General features: G+C 52.6%; 1 protein-coding gene across 1 annotated transcript in view; it reads left to right on the forward strand.

The window, feature by feature from the left end:
- Positions 1-5,959: 5,959 nt before the first annotated feature.
- Positions 5,960-19,189, forward strand: part of LOC100997021 (transmembrane protein 132B) — a 470,985-nt gene continuing 457,755 nt past the window's right edge. Inside the window, exon 1 of the mRNA XM_031650922.1 lies at positions 5,960-6,441. Coding sequence (XP_031506782.1) covers positions 6,375-6,441 — 67 coding nt within the window. The 5' untranslated portion in view covers positions 5,960-6,374. The remainder of the gene's footprint in view (positions 6,442-19,189) is intronic.

Raw genomic sequence — 19,189 nt, forward strand, 5'->3', positions numbered from 1 at the left:
GGGAAGCCCAGGTCGTTTGGTATTTGATTAGGATGATTGGGCTGTCCCAGGTGTGCTTGTGAGGATGTTTTTAGAGGGGACTGGCATGTGAGTCTGTGACCTGAGTATGGAAGCTCCTCCACTGGCGGGGGCCCAGATGCAGTGAAAAGGTAGGGGGAGGGTGAATGCTTGGTCTCTTCCGCATCTGGGTTGCCCTTCTTCTCCTGCCCTTGACATCGAACTCCAGGTTCTCCAGCTTTTGGACTCTGGAACTCACACCAGCCCCCAACCTTGCAGGCTCTCAGATGTTCAGCTTGGACTGAGAGTTACACCATCGGCTTCCTTGGTTCTGAGGCTTTCGGATTGGGACTGAGCCCCACCACGGGCTTCCCTGGGTCTCCCGCTTGCGGATGGCCTCTTATGGGACTTTTCCACCTCCACAATCAAGTGAGCTGATGCCCCTAATAAATCCCTTTGCATAGCTTTCATTCTGTGTATATGTTTTTTTTTTTTTTTAAATTATTTTTTATTTTTGGTAGAGACAGGGTTTCACCGTGTTGGCCAGGGTGGTCTCGAACTCTTGACCTCAGGTGATCCGCCCACCTCAGCCTCCCAGAGTGCTGGGACTTACAGGTTTTCTGTCTTTCTGGAGACCCAGACTAAAACACCACCTTTCTTAATTAGGCTGCTTTTTGCTGCAAGTAACGGATGTCCAAACAGCAGTGTTTAAACAATGCAGTTCATCAGCTCAATGCAGAGTATCAGCTCAGTGAATGCCCCTGGCCTTGGGACCGCATTTCTGGGGTGACACGTTGGCTTGAGGATGTTGCCAGGATCTGTCTTTCCACTCTCCCACCAGTAGCTGTCAGTGGGCACTGTGGTGCCTCATGGGCACAAGAGGCTGCCAAGGCCCTTCCCATCACACTTGTACTCAACAAGTTGCCAAGAAGGAAGAGGGTAGAGGGCAAAAAGCAACTTTGTCTCTCTTGTTTGATCAAGGAAAGTGGGCCTCCTCCAGCTCCTCTTTACCTCTCATTGGTCACTCGGGCCCCCATGCTTCTTCCAGAACCGTCCCTGGCTTGAGGAAATGTGGTAGGCTGAGATCTGTTAGGATTCTGACCCCGTCCCCAGGGCTGGGCATGTTGCCACTCAAATAGGGAGCCTCTTGGGAAGGGAGACAGGGCTGCATCTAGTTCCTGGGAGTCTTGGGTTGTGCTGAGGCATGGTGGGTGGAGAAGGGATGGTTGGCTTAACTCATCCATCTTGGTTAACAGACTCTGGGGTTGGACTGCTTGGGGTTAAACGCGATTCTGCCATATGCCAGCTGACGGTGCAGCCATGGAAAAATTGCTTCACCTCTCTGTGCTTCAGTTTTCTCAGCCAATAAAATGGTTATGGGATTAAATGAATCAAAACACGCAAGCCCAAAAGAATTGAAAACAGGTGTTCTAACAAAATTATACAGCACTGTTTACAGCAGCACTATTCATAATAGTGTTTCCAAGGTAGACAACAACCCAAATGTTCATCAGCAGATGAATGGATAAACAAATGTGTTCCATTCACGCAATAGAATATTAGTCAGCCATGAAAAGGAGTGAAGCTTTGACACGGTACAACGTGGATGAACCTTGAAAACACAATGCTAAGTGAAAGAAGCCAGACACAAAAGATCACATACTGTATGATCCCACTGAAATTAGTTAGTGGAGCAGTCCAATTCATAGCGACAGAAAGTAGTCTGGTGGGTGCCAAGGGTAGAAGGGAGGGGAGAATGGGGAGTGACTGGGTACCAGGTTTCTGGTTGGGTGATGAAAAAGTTCTGGAACTGGAGAGTGGTGATGGTTGCATAGCACTGTGAATGTACTAAGTGCCACTGAATTGTACACTCTAAAGTGATTAAAACAGTAAATGTCATGTTACATGCATTTTACCACCATTAAAATCAACACACGTGCAAACTGCTTCGAGCAGTGTCTGGTACATATTCAGTGCTGCATCATTATTGTCATTATTATTTGTTATTAGTCTTGTTCTGCTCTAGCACACTTTACACTTGCTCCAAAATGCCATCCCAGTGGTGCCTTCACCCCTGGCTGCCCCTTCACACCCTTCCCAGCCCCTGCCGGTCCAGGAATCATTTTATACTGGGAAGCCAGGGGTCAGAGCTGTTCCAGGTGCTTTCTGCTCAAACACACCAGGAAGCCATTTTCCCCCTGTGGCCTCCTTCCAGTTGGGGGTGTACCTGGAAGGGAACTCAAGTCCTTTCTGGTCTGAGTGTTCATGGGCTCAGTGGGGCTTCCCTCACCTCGCAGGGCTCAGCGCTTACCGTACTGTCCAGCCCTGAGCTCCTTTCATTCATACATTAATATAACCAGGACTGACTGGGCCGCTCTCTGTACGTATGATGCTGGGCGGTAACCACTGTTACGAAGAAGAATAAAGCAGGGAAGGGGACAGAGAGTGAGATGGATGACTGCAAGTTGCCATAAAGAGGCCCCTTCCTTCCATCATGGGTCCATATGTCCAGGTGTGCAAGTGACTGATTTCTTGAAATTCTTTATTCCTAGGAAATCCTTGATTACCTGTGTAAGTGAGCTTGGCTTCTATTTTGAGAGGCCCCTTTCCCCTACCACTCACCTGTGGTGCAAATGCAATCTAAGTCAATTCTGTGTTCCCTGAACATGCCAGAAACATCAATGTGTGCGTTGGGCAACAAACAGTCCCAGGCTTTGCAAAGAATTTCAATGGGTGGTCACCCCGGCAGCAGCTGCCTGCATGTTGGCGTTCAAAGGCAAAGGCGTCTGTTATTGCCGCTGCCGGTTGGCTGACGTGGGGAAACCTCTCTGCCTATTCGCCTCCCTCTCACCCCGACCCGCACCCCAACCCTCACCTCGTCTTCCTTCTGCAGCGCCCTCCAGACCTGCAGTTCCAGTTTCAGCCACGAGATGGCAATGTTGCTCTTCGCCGGTAGCCCGGCGGGCGCGTGGGCTGAGCTGCAGCAGAGCTGGGGTGCAGGGACTGACCGGGAGCAATCCGTGCTGGAGGCAGTCTCTTGCCGTGCAGGGGATGGTGGGGCCTGAGGAAGCCTTGCACGGCTGTGCTGGGGCTCGAGGCTGGCTCTTAGTCGAGTCGGCCTCCCTACACTTACAGATCCAGGGGAAGGACAATTCCTGGACTCAGTATCCCATCGATACCTTGGAGGAGATTGTAGGCTGTGTGATTCTTACGGTCCTGCCCAGGCTATGAGGCCAGCAGGCTGGGGGCGAGAGTCTGGGTAGGAGTGAGAGGAGAATTCCGCTCAGCCCTGGGGTCTCCTCGTTGCTGCCGCCAGCCTCTCAGATTCTCCCGCAGCCCTTCAGAATCCAGGGAGGCTTGTTTTTTTCCCTGCTGATTTCCTCCAGAAATACGCCCTTTAGAGATACAGGCTCAGGGGCCTGGTTAATATGCAGAAATCCTCATCCAACCACAAGACAGGCTGAGCCAGGCTGGAATTCTCATTCCTACCCCACAAATGAGCTCAGGGAGGATTAGGGGCTTGTCCAAAGTCACACAGCTGGGGCACAGAAAAGCCACCCTCAAAAACAGATTCCTCTTTTCAGTGTCTGGCTCAACCATCATCGGCATATTTTAGTGGGGAAGTGCCCTTCCCCACTAAAAGGTCCTTTCTTGGAGTATGACCAGGTAGTCCTGAGTATGGGGGTGAGGGGAAGGCAACTGTTATCTGCCATCACACCTGGGACTGTGTGACCACTGGCTTGGGGACTTGCTGGACTGATTCACAACCCCCTCCAAGCACTGCCACTAAGTCACAGAATGACCCCTTACCCCTGCCAGAAAATGACTTTTTATCTTTGGCCATAGTCTCCCAGCCCTCACTGACCTGCTTCCTGGTCAAACACATGGTTCACCTTGGCACCAGCACCCCATGGCCACTCCTTGCTGTGGCTCTCCCCTGCTGTCGTCCATTCATTTCTGCTTCACCATCCCCTGCAGAGGCCGGCACACAGTAGGGGCTCAGCTCTGCAAATGTTATGAACGAGTGAATGGGAAAGAGGCGTTGGGGGCAGCTGGGCACAGAGGACCCTAAGGGAGTCCTGACCATGTCTCCAGGATCATCCTCTTATCTGGGGAAAAGATGATAAGAAAGGGGACAGATGGGTCCCTTGCAAGGCCACTCCAGGCCTGAGGAGACCCCCAATCCCGTCATGCAGCCTGTTGTGTGGCTCTCCACACATTGCAGGCCTTGCCAGGGAGCCCAAAGGGGGCTTGGCCTGGGCATGAGCCCCCTGCAAAGGAAGGCGATTAACAGCCATGGGAAAATCCCTTTACGTCCCCTAATTAACCTGGGCTGGAGACTCACCACGTGCCCCTGGCTTTCTTCCTTCTTTTATCTGGGAAGAACTGAGTGCTGCCTCTGCTAATGAGCTTGTCTGTACTAATCAAGCAGGTGCCCTGTCCCCCATCCCCTCTTGGCAGCCGGGAGTGGGGACGATTGTTCTTCTGATGTGAGCTCTGGGCCCGCAGAGGAAAATCAGATCTATCATAATAATGGCCACGATGATGAGAATGATAATGTTGACAGTGACTCCTTTAAATGAGTTCCGACTTCCTGGGTCAGGGGCTTTATATATGTTATTGGGGGCACCAGGTGATGTGCAAAGACTTCCGTTTCTCAGATGAGAAAACTGAGGCTCAGGGAGGAATAAGGGACTTGCCCCAGCTTGGACAGCTAAGGAGTGGCAGAACTGGGATTCTCAGCCAAGACTCTGTGACTCCAGAGTCTCCCCAAATCTATCTTTTCATCACCCCACGCTGCCTTATTGACCATTTTCAAAGAGTTTGACCCACTTTTTCATGGAAAACTGAGATGGCAGAGCAAGTGGCCGGTGTGATGGGGGCTGGAGTGGAGCCAGGACTCCAAGCCACCCTCCCAAGGTGGACAACCCCCCATGTCCCCTGTCCTCCCAGCGTGGTGGGGAAGATTTCAAGGCATCTGAGCGCTGCTGGAGGCGTCCCCATATGCTCCCAGCATGACTCATTCATTCGGCTTAGCCCCCGTGGCTTTGCCCTGGTTGGGGTCGGGGCGCCCAGGAGGATCAGTTGTTCCTGAGATAATAGATACTGGGGCTCCGTGTGACCTGTGACCTCCCTCCGCACTCTGGCTGCGTCCCTGCCCCTGGATGGAAGAATCCGACCACCCAGTAGCCCGGCCCTGCGCAACACCTCCGCGCCATCACTGCCTGCCCCTGCGCTGGGAACTCATTCCCGGGGCCACCAGGGAATCTGACCTTTCCAGGAGAACTCCTGGCTGCCTCCGCGTGCTCCTAGGACCTGCGCGAAATGGGAAGGCGCATCCTCTAGCCCGGGTGAATAAGGGACCCTGCCTCACACGGGTGGACATCCCCAGGCCGCCTTCGCTGTGTTTCAGGTGACCGCACCCAGCCTGCGCGCCCCCAGCCCCCATCCCGGTGCCTTGCAGAGACTTCGCACACAGCCCCGGCCTCCCGGAGGCCCTCCCGCCTCTCCTCTCCCCTCTCCCACAGGCACTCCCTGACTGTGCCACATTTAACCCGGGACGTCCTGTCCACGCTCAGCCTCGCAGTCTCCGGCCTCGGCAGACACCACCTTTCCAGAGGTCGCTGCCCCATCCCGGGGACCCTCTGCTGGCTTCCTCACCCCTCGACCTTGGCAACTCCTACCGCTGCGCCCCAAGACGCCGGATCTAGCTGGGCATCCCCTCTCTGCACTCCGCACCCCTCCCGCAGCCCCTGTCCCCGCCAGCGCTCGCGACCCCCGGCGGGTTCGACCGGGCGCCCTCCCCCGGGCCGCCTAGTAGTGGCGCGTCCCGCCGCCTACTGGCCGGGCTGCTGCCTGTGCCCGGCTCCCGGGCGGCCCCTCCCCCGGCCGCGGCCCCGCCCTCCGCTCCCCTCCTCCTCCCCCTCCTCCTCCTCCTCCTCCTCCTGGCGCTCGCTCGCTCACTCTCTCGCTGGCTTGAGGGGCGGCCGGCAGCTGGCGCTGGCAGAGGCGGCGGCGGCGGCGGCGGCGGCACGACCGGGATGGGACGGGCGCTGGGGCGCAGGAGCCGCGGCGGCGGCGGCGGGGGCCGCGTAACTCGGGCCAAGTGCGGGGCAGCCGGCCAGGGCGCGGGGCGCTGAGCCTCCGCGGCCCCAGCTCCCCAGCCAACGCACGGCCGAGCCCAGGAGAGCGCGCAGAGGCGCAGCTGAGGAAGCGCCGCCAGCGCCGGCGCCTGCGTCTGGGGAGGAGCGGCGCGCTGGGAGCGAGCCATGCCCGGCGCCCGGGCGTAGCCGCCGGGGGCTGCTCCGGGAGCCGCGGGCCGGGCCGGGCGCGCGAGAGGAGCAGCCCCGCGCCGCGCCCACCGCGCGCCGAGGACCATGCCGCCCCCGGGCCGGGCGCCGCCGCTCGGGCTCCTGCTGGCGCTGACTGCGCTCCGGTGCCCAGGTAACGCGTCCCCGGACCCCATCCCCGACCCTGGCCGCCGCGCACAAAGTTGGCTGAGCGGGCGGCTGCTTCCTTCTCAAGTCCCTGGCAGCGCGCATCTCCCAGACTTGAACAGACCTGGGGAGACCCTGGGAACCCAGGAGCCCCCGGCCCATTCCCCTTTGCCCAGCGCCTGGGGAGAGCCCGCTTGCCTTCTCCCCCAAACCCCTAGCTTCCTTGCGGATGCTTTCGGGACGCACGAGGGCCACAGACGGGGGCACTAAGCCTCTCGAGGCGGGTGGGGGCGCGCCTCCAGGAATCGAGCCCCTCCCCGCCCTGCCTTGGGCCAACGTGCCCCCAGGTCCCATTTCCTCCGGGGGTTTTGCTGGGCTGGGGCGTCGACGCAGCCCTTCTCCAGTGCCTTGGTGTCTGCGGTCGCACAGTGGTGCGTTCCCGGGACACCTGCGGGCCCCGGAGATGTCTCGGCCGGCGCTGTCTGGCTTGTCCGCAGCCCCTCCCCACGCTCCGCGGCCCTCCCCTGCTTTCACACCGCCCTCCCCAAGCTACCCACCCTCGCCAAATGGCCTCCCCTTGACCAAAGAGCAGCCCGCTGCTCGCCTCCTGCAAACGCGGGCTACGCCAGCGCCCTGACCCCAAGGCGGGCGGGAGAGGGTAGCGGCGGCCAAGCAGCCCAGGACGCGCCGGGCAGCCTGGAACGCGGTGTTGTCCAGAGCCATTGCCTGGGCACCGGGGAGCTGGACTCCCTGCTGAACCAGCTCAGTCGTCGCCCAATCCTAGTGAGTGGGGAAAGCAAAATAGTCAGGTATTGTCTGTCTCCGCTGGAGTTTGGAAAGCTTTCTATCCGCCTTGGTGTGGCTACATGTTGGTTCTATAGAAAGCGTATCCTAAAATGACAATTCCTCCCCTCCCCCCACCCCATGCAAGCAGTGGAGAAAATCCTAAAGGCTCAGATGAACCCCGGGAACAGTCACGAGCAGCCTTCATGTGCTTTTGAAATCTCAGTTCCCTAAACCTTTTAAAAGCAAGACCCATGACTTGGGAACAGGTAGCTTTTGCTTTAGAAAAATCTCTCCTCATTTCCGTAACAAACAAATCGCACAGACAGGCAGAATGCAGTAGAAAAATACAACTTTAACTTTTCGGCTTTCACCGTCTTGGTAAGGTTGCAGTTAGGAGCAAACCTTGCATGTCAACTCGATGTTCGATGTGTTTTATTTGCATGGAGAAAGTCAGTGTCGGCTTCCTTTGAGATGCCCTTAAGTGACCCAAAATATTTACCAACACCTTCGACTTGGAGAAAACCTTCTATTGGAGATCTCTGTCAGTGTTCGGCTTTGGTTCAGCCTAGAGAGTGGCATCGGGCTTAACGTGGATGAATCTTGCCTGCTTGGCTAAGGAGCAGCTATGATAGCTGTTTTGCTTTCGGCATTCCTCTGTGGTACACGAGAGGGGCTGCTGCTGGGGCCGAGGCTGTTTTCTCTTAGCTGAAGCCCTGGGACCTGTTTGCAAAAGTGCACAGTCCCTCGGACTTGAAAATTGCAGTTTTGTCTCTATTTTGTTTTTCCACGGGGGTCAGCATTTTCCTGGATGTGCTTATAAGTGAATATCGGAAGTCTCTCAGAGAAGCTGCCTGCCTAATGCTTTGTAAGAGAACAGGAAGGTCCCCCTACCACCCACCCCCCGCCCTCTCCCCCAGAGACAGAAGAGCCCGTGCCTGGCTCTGGAAGGCCCCATCTTGGGAGGGAAGGTGAGCTCCCTTTGAAACCTGCTGCTGGCCGGCTCTTCGCCGGCTCCCCTCCTCTGCCTGCTCCCCTGCTCTGCCTGCTCCCCTGCTGCTCTTTGGGAGAGTCTCAGCAGGGCAGCTCCTTCAGTTCCAACAAATGCCGCCTGGGCAGAACCCCCAGTGCCATCGCCCCGTCCCTGGAAGCACATGCAAGTCTTTCACTGGTCCCCACCAGGGACATAAAGAGAGGACAGTTTGATTACTCTATATTTAGCACTAGTTAGGAGGGATGGCAAAAAAAAAAAAAAGAAAAAAATTCCTGAAAGATACTTTGCTGCCTACACTTGGTTTTGAGAGGTTCAGAGGAATTAACCAGAGCTTCCTTTAGAGCGGGTTGGATTTTCTGGATGATTTCTGCCATGGTTTACCTACCCCCTGTGGCTGAGGCTCTGGAAGAGGGGCTAGAAGAGTTCAGAGGCAAAGATGTGCACGCTGTCTCCCATCACACACACGCGGGGACTGGCTTCTTTGTCCCCCACCCCCCTTCCTGCGTGGGTAGCTGCCATGGTAAAGAGTATGGTGGGTGTACTTCTTTCAGCCTTGCAAGTGCTTAAACATATGGAACGGTACTTGGTAAGAGTCAGCACAAATCCCCCAGCTTAGCGACTAGGGGGCCCCTATTATTCGAACCACTTTTGTACATGCCATGGCTTTGCAAATTAGCGGCGCAGTTACAGTCCCCGCTGGGGAAAATGAACGAACCTTGCTTCCTTGACTCATTATGCACGGGGGTCTAGGGTCTATGAAATCAGGGTGGGTGGAGCACCCCCCACCTGCCCCACGACAGAGGGGCCGTGTGAGTAGCAGTGGGGAGCTTTGGCTTTCAGGGCAGAGGCTGTCTTCCTCCTGCCTGGCACCTTGGTGTGGCATGTGGTATATTTCTTTCTCATTACAATAATGATGGGGTGGGGGTGCCTGTGTGTGGTGCTGCCCTTCAGAGAGGTGGCGTTGGGAAGTGGTGGGGAGTGGTATGCAAATGTCGTCGCCTTCCCCAGTGATTTAATGGCTGCACAGTGGAGGTTCCCAGAGTAAATCATTTCATCCCCCCTCCTCCCACCGGACGCAGGGAGCTGGGGAGGCGTGGGGCTTCTGCATGAGCTACTGCACTCAGAGCCAACAATGAGCACGGTGGTTGCCTTGATCCAAGGGAGCAAAAGAAACTCCTCATTTGTTGGCTGGGAGTCTGGGGTGGGGGTGGTCTCCAGGCCAGCAAAGCCCTTTCAGGGGCCTTGTTCCCAGATGCGTCTCCCAGCTCTATGCGGCTGGGTGGCTCCTTTCTTCTCTCCTGGGTCTCAGTTTGAATGGGGATGGAGGGGGTCCATTTCGCCTGAAGCCATGGGATTCAGCAATGCATTGCCGCCCATCACTGTGGCGAGATGGAGGCACCCTGGTACCGTGGGTGACGGGGGCGCCGCCAACTCTTCAGCAGAGTAGGCGCGTTGACTTCTAGAGCAAGAAGGCGCCTCAGAGCCTCTCCTTCAGCAGCCCCCTGGCAGATGGGAAGGAGACTTGGGCATGGGGACTGCCCCTTCAGGGTCACACAGTAAATTGGAGGCATGGGCTTCCCACTCCTTAACTCCTCACCTATGACTTTCTAACCCTGTACCTGGGAACTCTTCTGATAGAGGAGTTCTACTATACCGTCCTTTAGGGAACTGTGACTCCATTCAAGGATCCCAAGGTTATGAGAATAACAGCTGCTTGGCCTGGCCAAGACAGCCAGTGTCAAATTCAAAAGTTAGAGAGCAAGTCTTAGTGGTGATGGTGATGGGGAAGGGGTGGTGATGTGGAAGGGGAAGGGGTGGTGATGGGGAAGGGGAAGGGGTGGTCATGGGGAAGGGGAAGGAGTGGTAAGGGGAAGGGGAAGGATGGTGTTGGGGAAGGGATGTGATGGTGATGGGGGTGGGGAAGGGGTAGTGATGAAAGCAGGGCAGGTGCTTCTTCCTGTGCTACAGGCACCAGCCAGGCCTTTCCCTGCATGAACTCGATGGGATGCTCACCTCTCTGGCAAGTAGACACTCATTGTTCCTAGTTTACAAGGGAGGATCTGGAGGTCCAGAGATGCTAAGTAACTTGGCTGGGGTCACATAGGATTAGGATTCCAGCCCAGGCACTGGTCTGTGTCTTACCCAGCACCTCACGCAACCAAGTTTCACTCTCTAGCCTTGTGCGGAATGGTGTGGCCCAGCCTCTGAACAAGCCGGGCTTATACTCCAAAGTGGTGGATGGTTATTAAGCTCCTTCGATGTGCTAGCCTTTGCCGGCTTTCACTTCCTTTCTCCTCCCTCTTTCTTTGCAACAAATAAATGTGTTAATGTGAACCAAGGCTTAGAGCCATAGAAATCAAACACATCAGAGTCAACTCTGTAGGCAACTAGGAGTCCTTTAGAATTCTGTGCCCCTGAGCGATTAGATGGCTATGTTGAAGGGCAAGACTTTGGCAGGCCGAATTTTGGTCTCATGCATTGGAATACTGCTTTATTCCCTTGGCTGTGAGACTCAGTTTTCCCGTCTGTAAAATGGGTGCTGAAATTCTCCCTGTCTGTTCTCATTACGAGGCTGGGGACTTCAGCAAGAAAGAGGTTTGTAAACAGCAATGGTGTGCTGATATGTGAGGCTGTTAGCACAGGGCATGAGTCCCAGGACAGGAAAGGAGGCAAGAAAGGAAGGGCTGATTGGGGACACGTGCTGCAACCATCACAGCTGCAAAGAGAAGAATCATGTGCCTCAGAATTAGTAGTAACACAATAACTAACCCTGCTCTAGGGCACACTGTGTGTTCTTAGCCCTTCGTAGATTTTACTTCACGGATTCTTCAACAACCCTAATGGGGTAGGGACTTCTATTTGTTCCATTTTACAGATACGCAGACTGAGGCCCAGAGAGGCAATGTGAGGTTTGCAAAGTCACACAGCCAATAAGTGATGGGGTGCGAGTGTGAACCCTCGTGTGTCTGTCCCAGAGTTGGTTCTCTTAGCTACTACATTCAGTTCATGGGCACTGAAGTTTTGGTGCAATTTATTGGATTTTGAGGCTGATTTGCACCCAAGGGATTAAGGGATGTGTCTCGAGTCAAGGGGAGAGTTGGGTCTTTTGCGAGAAACACAGTTTGGAGAATTGTGCCCCTCCCCTGACCCCCACTTATTTTAGAGATGAGGTCTTGCTCTGTTTTTAGGCTGGAGTGCATTGGCGCAGTCATAGCACACTGCAGCCTTAGACTCCTGGGTCAAGCCATTCTCTTGCCTTGGTCTCTCAAAGTGCTGGGATTACAGGTGTGAGCCACCATGCCTGGCTGAATCCTGTCCCTTCTAAAGTCCACCTCCTCATTCGGGAGCCCTGGCCTGCTTCGGCAGGAGGGCTTGGCGTTTGTGGAAAGAGCAGACGTGGAAGGCCCCTGGAGGGTGGATGGCTGCAGACTTCTCTTGTTAGTCACCAGCATTTACAAATTGGGAGGTGTCAGTGTCCCAATCCAGTTTCTGGCTTTGCTTAAGAAATTGGGAGATCTTGGAATACTGGTTTAACCCCTTGGCCTCTGTGAGACTCAGTTTTCCCATCTGTAAAATGGGTGCTGAAATTATCCCTGGCTGTTCACATTACAAGGCTGGGCGCTCCAGCAAGAAAGAGGTTTGTAAACAACAATGGTGTGCTGATGCGTGAGGCTGTTAGCACAGGGCACGAGTCCCAGGACAGGAAAGGAGGCAAAAAGGAAGGGCTGACTGGGGACACATGCTGCAACCATCACAGCTGCAAAGAGAAGAATCATGAACCATCAGCTGTCTGCCAAGTGGTTCCTCACTTCAGGATTTCATAGGATTCTTGGGCAACTGTTGAGTTAGGGGGTAGGAAGTGTCCTCAGATGGGGACACTGAGGCTCAGAGGAACCTAGGGACTGATTCAACATAAGTCAGTCCATGAATGGCAGGGTAGGGTCTCCTCCCTGGAGCTCATGACTTCTGTGCCGATGGTGCCTTCTTGTCCTGGAGTTTTGCCTCAGTTTCCCTGCCCTCAGGCCTGGGTACCTGTGATCTCCAGGTTTTGTGTTCTAGGGCAGGTTGGGTGATGATGAGGAGACAGATAAGAAGCTCATAAATACACCCACAGGAAAATCCCAGACATTAATTTGTGTTTTTCATGGTCAATGCAAGGCAATACGATGAAGAGTGACTGTGCGATCCAGGACGACTTCTTAGAGGAGGTGACAGTTTTCTAATTTGAGACCTTAATGACCAGAGAGAGCCAACTGAGAGAAGGGGGTTCTGGGCAGAAGGATGTGAATCCTTGCAAGGTTCTTTGCAGAGTGTCTGGCACATAGAAAGTGCTCAAGAAGTGGCAGCCAGCTCATTCATTCATTCATTGAACAGAAATATAAATCGGTGCTAAGCACTTGGGACACAGCAGGGAACAAAAGAGACGAATCCCACACTCTGATTCTCGCAGAGCAAGACAACAGTAAAGCAGTGGACAAAGAAATCCGAACTTCAATGTCAGGTGCCCTGGGGAGAGAAACGAAGCAGAGGAGCTGGTCATCACTTTCCTACTCCACCAGCTGCGTGGCTTTCCATCTTCCCATTCAGGGCAGAATGGACTCTCAATGCCCGTTCTCTGCCGGGGCAGGAGAGAAAGAAGCCTGGGTGCTTTGGAGTTGAATTCCAATGCCTTCCCTTGGCCAGATCACCTGGTTCTGCAGCCAGGGTGCTCCTGTCTCCCTTCCCTGACACCCTGACTCTTTTTTTTTTTTTTTTTTGAGACGGAGTCTCGCTCTGTCGCCCAGGCTGGAGTGCAGTGGCTGGATCTCAGCTCACTGCAAGCTCCGCCTCCCGGGTTCACGCCATTCTCCGGCCTCAGCCTCCCGAGTAGCTGGGACTACAGGCGCCCGCCACCTCGCCCGGCTAGTTTTTTGTATTTCTTAATAGAGACGGGGTTTCACCCTGTTAGCCAGGATGGTCTCGATCTCCTGACCTCGTGATCCGCCCGTCTCGGCCTCCCAAAGTGCTGGGATTACAGGCTTGAGCCACCGCGCCCGGCCGACACCCTGACTCTTAACTGATCAATACCCTCTCCTTATGCTCGGCCCCAAAATAGTTACATAAAAAAATCAATAGAGTCCAATTTGATTTGCTGTATTTTATTACTGAGGGTGATAGAGTCGCTCGGTGCTCCGAGCCTGGTCTGAATTAACCCGTTGGGGGGCCTCACTCATCGTGGCTGCGCCTCCGAGTCCGGGATGCTGTGCCCAGGAGGGGTGACTCAGTAAATCATGCCTCAAATGTCTGCTTTGTGTCCTGAATGGCTCCCGCCGGGGCTCTCAGCACATTGCAGCAAATGGACACATGAAAATACTGCTGTGGCTGCAGCCGGCACTCCTGGGGTGACTCCCCGGGCCTTCCAAGGGGTCCTGGCTTTGTTTTTGGAACTCTGGAAGGGGGCCTGGCAGTGCGTCATCTCCTGGCCCCCGGAGTCTGTGGCTCTTTGTTTGCTGGGTCTTCTCCGTGTTGTGTACTCTGCCGACATATCTATAGCTTTGGCTTGGTATTTTTCCTTTCTGTAGTCTTGCCATCTGCTGCTGCAGGCTGCTAGCATTCCTGGCGAGCAGAGGAGGCCAGGTCAGTGGGGTTGGGGGGCACCTGGACAGAGAGATGGCAGAGGTGGGAGGGCCGGGTGGGAGGGGAACCTATTTTCTGCAAGTCCGCAGGTTGGGCAAGGGGAGGGAAGGGGGAGGCATGGTGTAGATGGAAAACGTTATTTTGCTAGAAAAGTTGTCTCTAAGCAGCAGCGAATCAGAACTTTTCCAGGCTGGTGGAGGGCCGCTGGCTGCCTCTGGGCCCTATCTGGCCTGCAGACTTGTCTTATTAGTTGCCGGCATTTAAAAATTAGGAGCTGTCAATATCACTATACAGGTTTCTGGTTTTTCTCAAGAAATTGGGAATTCTGGGCAGTGTTGGCCTTGCCTCTTGACCTGAGACTCAGTTTCCCCTTCTGTAAAATGGGCTCTGAACTCTCGCTCTGGCCGACCTTGTTCCCGGAGACCTCCCTCCAATTCGCAGCCTTCCTGCCTTTGTCTGTTCCAAGACCTTTTTATTGTGCACTGCACTGTGGCAGCCCCTGTCCGTGGTGCTGGGGATATCAGCAGGAAGAAGACAGGCAAAGAACCCCGTCTTTGTGGTTAGCATTAAGGTGGAGAGTGACGGATACTGAACACAGTAAATGAACGCACTGTTGATTACCTGGTGGTCAGTGCTGTGGAGAAACGGAGTAGGGGGAGCAGCGATGGAGCGCTGGGGAGGAGGGTTTGTGGGGTTTTTTTTTTTTTGAGGCGGAGTTTTACTCTTGTTGCCTGGGCTGGAGTGCAGTGGAGTGATCTTGGCTCAGTGTACCCTCTGCCTCCCGGGTTCAAGTGATTCTCCTGCCTCAGCCTCCCAAGTAGCTGGGATTACAGGCGCTCACCATCATGCCTGGCTAAGTTTTGTAGTTTTGGTAGAGACGAGGTTTCACTGTATTGCCCAGGCTGGTCTCGAACTCCTGACCTCAGGTAATCCACCCACCTTGGCCTCCCAAAGTGCTGTATTACAGACGTGAACCACAGCGCCTGGCCGGGTTCTCTGTTTTATACAGCAGAGTCAGGTGGCATCTGAACAAAGACCGAAAGGGTTAAGGGAGGAGGCCAGGTGGCTATCTTGGGAAGAGTGTTCCAAGCAGAGGGAACAGCAGGTGTGAAGGCCCTGAGGTGGGAATGTGCTTGGCAGGGTCGAGGGACGGAAGGGAGGCCGGTGAGTGCTGTTCCCTCACTCTGTGGGCTGAACGAGTGAGAGAACAGCAGGAGGAAAGGACGCCAGGGCAGTGAGAGGGACTAGTCTTTGGTTAGAACTTTGAGTTTTACTCTGAGTGAGATGGGAGCTGTTGGCAGGGTAGAGCCGAGGAAGGATCTGCTGTGACTCACAGGAGCAGAAGCCCTGAGGGGCTACGCAGTAGTTCAGGCAAGTGACAGTGGCTGCTTGGACGGAGTGGTTGCTGCAGAGGAGGTGAGAAGTAGTGAGATGTGGGGTGTATTCTGAAATCTGAGCCACAAGATTGACTGATAGATTGAGTTCGTTTAGTAGATATTTATTGTCTACTACGTGCCCATTACGGTACTTGGAATTGGGAACAAATCAATGTTTCTTAGTGATGAAGTTAGCAAACAGAACAACAGAACTTCAACCGTGAGTTGGGCCTTTGCCTTTTGTTTGATCTTCCCAAGAGCCCCAGTGGAGAACGGCCTGCATTTTTGCATCTGTAAGATGGAGATATTTATACATCATTAATGACTGGGCACAGTGGCTCATGCCTGTAATCCCAGCACTTTGGGAGGCCGAGCTGGGAGGATCACATTAGGCCAGGAGTTCGAGACCAGCCTGAACATAGAGAAACCCCGTCTGTACTGAAAATACAAAAAATGAGCTGGGCATGGTGGTGCATGCCTGTGGCCCCAGCTACTCAGGAGGCTGAGGCAGGAGAATTGCTTGAGCCTGGGAGGCAGAGGTTGCAGTGAGCCGAGATCACGCCACTGCATTCCAGCCTGGGTGACAGAGCAAGACTCCGTCACAAAAAAACAAAACAAAACATCGCTAAGGAGAATAAAGTTAAGAGGGGTCATGAGGTGGTAGTTGTGGAATGCTTACTGGCACATAGTAAGTGCTCAGTAAAGAGTGGCAATGATGAATATTGTTAGCATAATGCTGATAGGTTAATGATGGTGCTTGATGGGACCAGGGCTCAGTTATGCTGCCTGCCCCAGGAGAAACACAGCTGAAAAGAGCAGAGTTAGGATTTGACTTGTAATCTGTCAGACTCAGTTTGGTATTCATTTTTCCTGCTGAAATCACTAAGATTTTAATTTTTAAATTAACTTTTATTTTAAGTTCAGGGGTACTTGTGCAGGTTTGTTATGTAGGTAAACTTGTGTCATGGGGGTTTGTTGTACCGATTATTTTATCACCTAAGTATGAAACTTAGTATCCATTAGTTATTTTTTCCTGATCCTCTCCCTCCTCCCACCCTCCACCTTCCTGTAGGCACCAGTGTGTGTTGTTCCCCAATGTGTGTCCATGGAAATCGCTAAGATTAAAAGAAAAAAATTCTTCCTCTGTTCATGATGCGATGATTCTGGCACAGTTTATCGTTCATTTGCTAGTACAGGTGTTTTCGTTATATTTAGTAGAGGTGTATGTGAAAAGGTGTGTGTCAATCAAATTTTATTTCCTCCATCAACATCCAGGACATTTTAGAGATGTGTAAATTCTGTTTGACCTTTTGCTGGCCTTGGCTCCTGACTTGTTGCTTGTTATTTTCTGTACCCTTTACTCCAGGCATCAGCAAGCCATGGGCCATGGACCAAATTTGGCCCTCTATTTGTTTTTTAAATAAAGTTTTATTGGAACACAGCCGTGCCTATTTGTTTACATATTATCTACAGTTGCTTTTGTACAACAATGACAGAATTAAGTAGTTGTGACAGGTATCATATGGCCGGCAAAGCCTAAATAACCTATCTACTCTGTGGTCCTTTTAAAGAAAAAAATTGCCTTAAATGTTCAAGTAGGGAATGCTCTGCGAATGTATGTTTATAGGATACTGACAGTGTTCAAAAACAAGCCATCATTTTTAATGTCAAAAAAAATTATCCAGCTCCTCGGAATGAGAAGAATTGTGGGTTTGGTAACTCTCAGAGGAAAAAGAAAAACATATCGATCGAAAGTTGCCATCAATTTAGTAATGCTTTTGAATGAGTAGGTTTTGGTGATTACAGTAGATATATGTAACATTTAAAAAATAGTAGCACGTGTGTGTGAGATATTTTTTACTCTGTAGGCAAAGCTCAATGGCTAACAGCACAGACGACCCCTTGTAGGGAGGCTGTGGAGGGAACTGATCAGTGATTTTATACTCAGAGTGATTCCAATCCATGCATCTCTTTCATAACCTTGTGTTTCTTCATATTGGGTTAAAAGATGGATATAGCCTTCTTTATGTTTAATCTGTGACATCCAGGCTTATGATATTTTAAGTTTCCAATGTGATGCTGCAATGGAGATGAGGTGCCAGTGCAAGGGAATGTCACTATTTTAGTCTGATTCTCTTAGTTGTAAGGGACAAAAATGGGAATTTAGGGATCCTTGGAGCTGAGAAATTTAAGAGGGAAATGGCTTCAGGTATGGCTGGGTCCAGGGGCTTAACACTCTCCTAATGGGGGCTTCTGCTCTGTCTGCCACTTGGTCTCTTAGTTCTTTTTCTCTCTGTGTTGACTTAATTCTCAGACAGGCTCCCCCATTCTGATTGTAACGTTGGCCACTGTTGGCTCCAGCCTGTCCTCCAACCAGCAGAAATAGAATGTTTCTTTCCTAGTCATCCTAGCAAGAACCCCAGGACTGACTTTTACTGGAGTGACTTGGGTCATGTGCTGACCCCTCATCCAGGGACTGGGACTGTGGGGATGGAATCCGATCGGCCACACTTAAGTCAGAAGCTCATTTCTGGAACTGGAGTTAGAACCATGTTGCCAGAGAGGAGCAGAGGTTATTTCCCAAAGGAAAATATGGATGCTCGCATCAGAAGGAAGAAAAACTACTACTGCAGCCCACCAAGTAGGGTGGGGAGAACCTGCAGGCCTGCAGAGCACTCACATGTGATTGATGCCTCTGGGGTCCCTATGCCAGGAAAGGAACCGATACTGCCTCCCTCCCGCCCCTGGAGGCTGCCCTTTGAGCTGCTTCCAAAGCTCCTCGGGCTTCTTTATTGTGTGTGTGACCTCTGAAACCCTAGCCCAGTGACTTCACACATATTTTGTGTTGCTTTGGTTGAGGACGAATACTTGGAAGATAATCTGCCAATATGGATTAGAGTAGTGTCTGATCTTTGACCCAGCAATCCCACTTCTGGGAATTCTATATTGTATAAATAAGAGGATTGCCATGAAACAGTTGTGTGTGCTGTTTCAGAGGCAGCACACAGCGTTAGTGATGGAGTTTGGCTCTTCATCACTGCTGTTTGCTGCCCCTGAAACAGGCACACACACAGCATCATATGCATTTTTGCATAATTTTACAAGTGTACAGGAAGGTGTGGGGACCCATGCCAGTGGTTAACCTTACTGACCTCAACAAGGGAATGAAGGGGTGATGCTTGCAAGGCTGATGGAAAAGGAGGGGAATGAGAGGGGAAGGAAACCAAGAATGCTTTGGATATCTTAGCTACGGTAATGCTGATATTTAAGTTGCGAGCCCAGCTCTTAGGGTTTCTGGGTCCCTGTTGGAGCAGGTGGAAACTCTCTGAGTTTGCTGCCATGGTTGGTTTGTGGGTTCTGGGGGGCTGTGATACAGGGAGCTTAAGTGGCACATTAAGAATGACGCTTGGGGCATCTCTGGGGAAACAAGGAAGCCTAGATTTGATGCGCTGTGTATATCTGTTCAGATTGGGTTCGTCAGTGAGTGAAGAGACTTAAAATAGTGGTGGCTTAAAAATCAGAGGTTTCCAATAAGATTCTGAAGTTAAGTAGCCCAGGACTGTTATGTTGAATCTGTTCCATGAAGTACTCATGGACTCGCCCTCCTTTCTACCGTTTCAAGGTTATGATTTTTGTCCTCATGGCTCAAAATGGCAGCTACAGGTGCAGCCATCTCATCTCCATCCCAGGCACCAGGATGAAGGTATAGATTTAAAAAAGGGCAGAGGCTATGCATCAGCTGTCCTTTAAGGAACAGTCCTAGAAGCAGCACCATGGTGCTGCCTTATGTATCGCACTGGTGAAGACTGAGTCACATGGCCACATCTTGCTGCAAGAGAATCTGAGAAATTCAGTCTTTATTTTAGGTTGCTAAAAATCAGAATTTCTCTGTTACCATGGAAGAAGGAAAGAATGGATATCGGGCACAAAGTTGTTAGTTTGTGGTAAATCCCTTGGCAGGATGTAGAATTGCATTTGGAGAAAGG

The sequence above is a fragment of the Papio anubis genome, chromosome 9 (genome assembly GCF_008728515.1).
Source record: "Papio anubis isolate 15944 chromosome 9, Panubis1.0, whole genome shotgun sequence".
In the NCBI taxonomy this organism is placed as follows: Eukaryota; Metazoa; Chordata; class Mammalia; order Primates; family Cercopithecidae; genus Papio; species Papio anubis.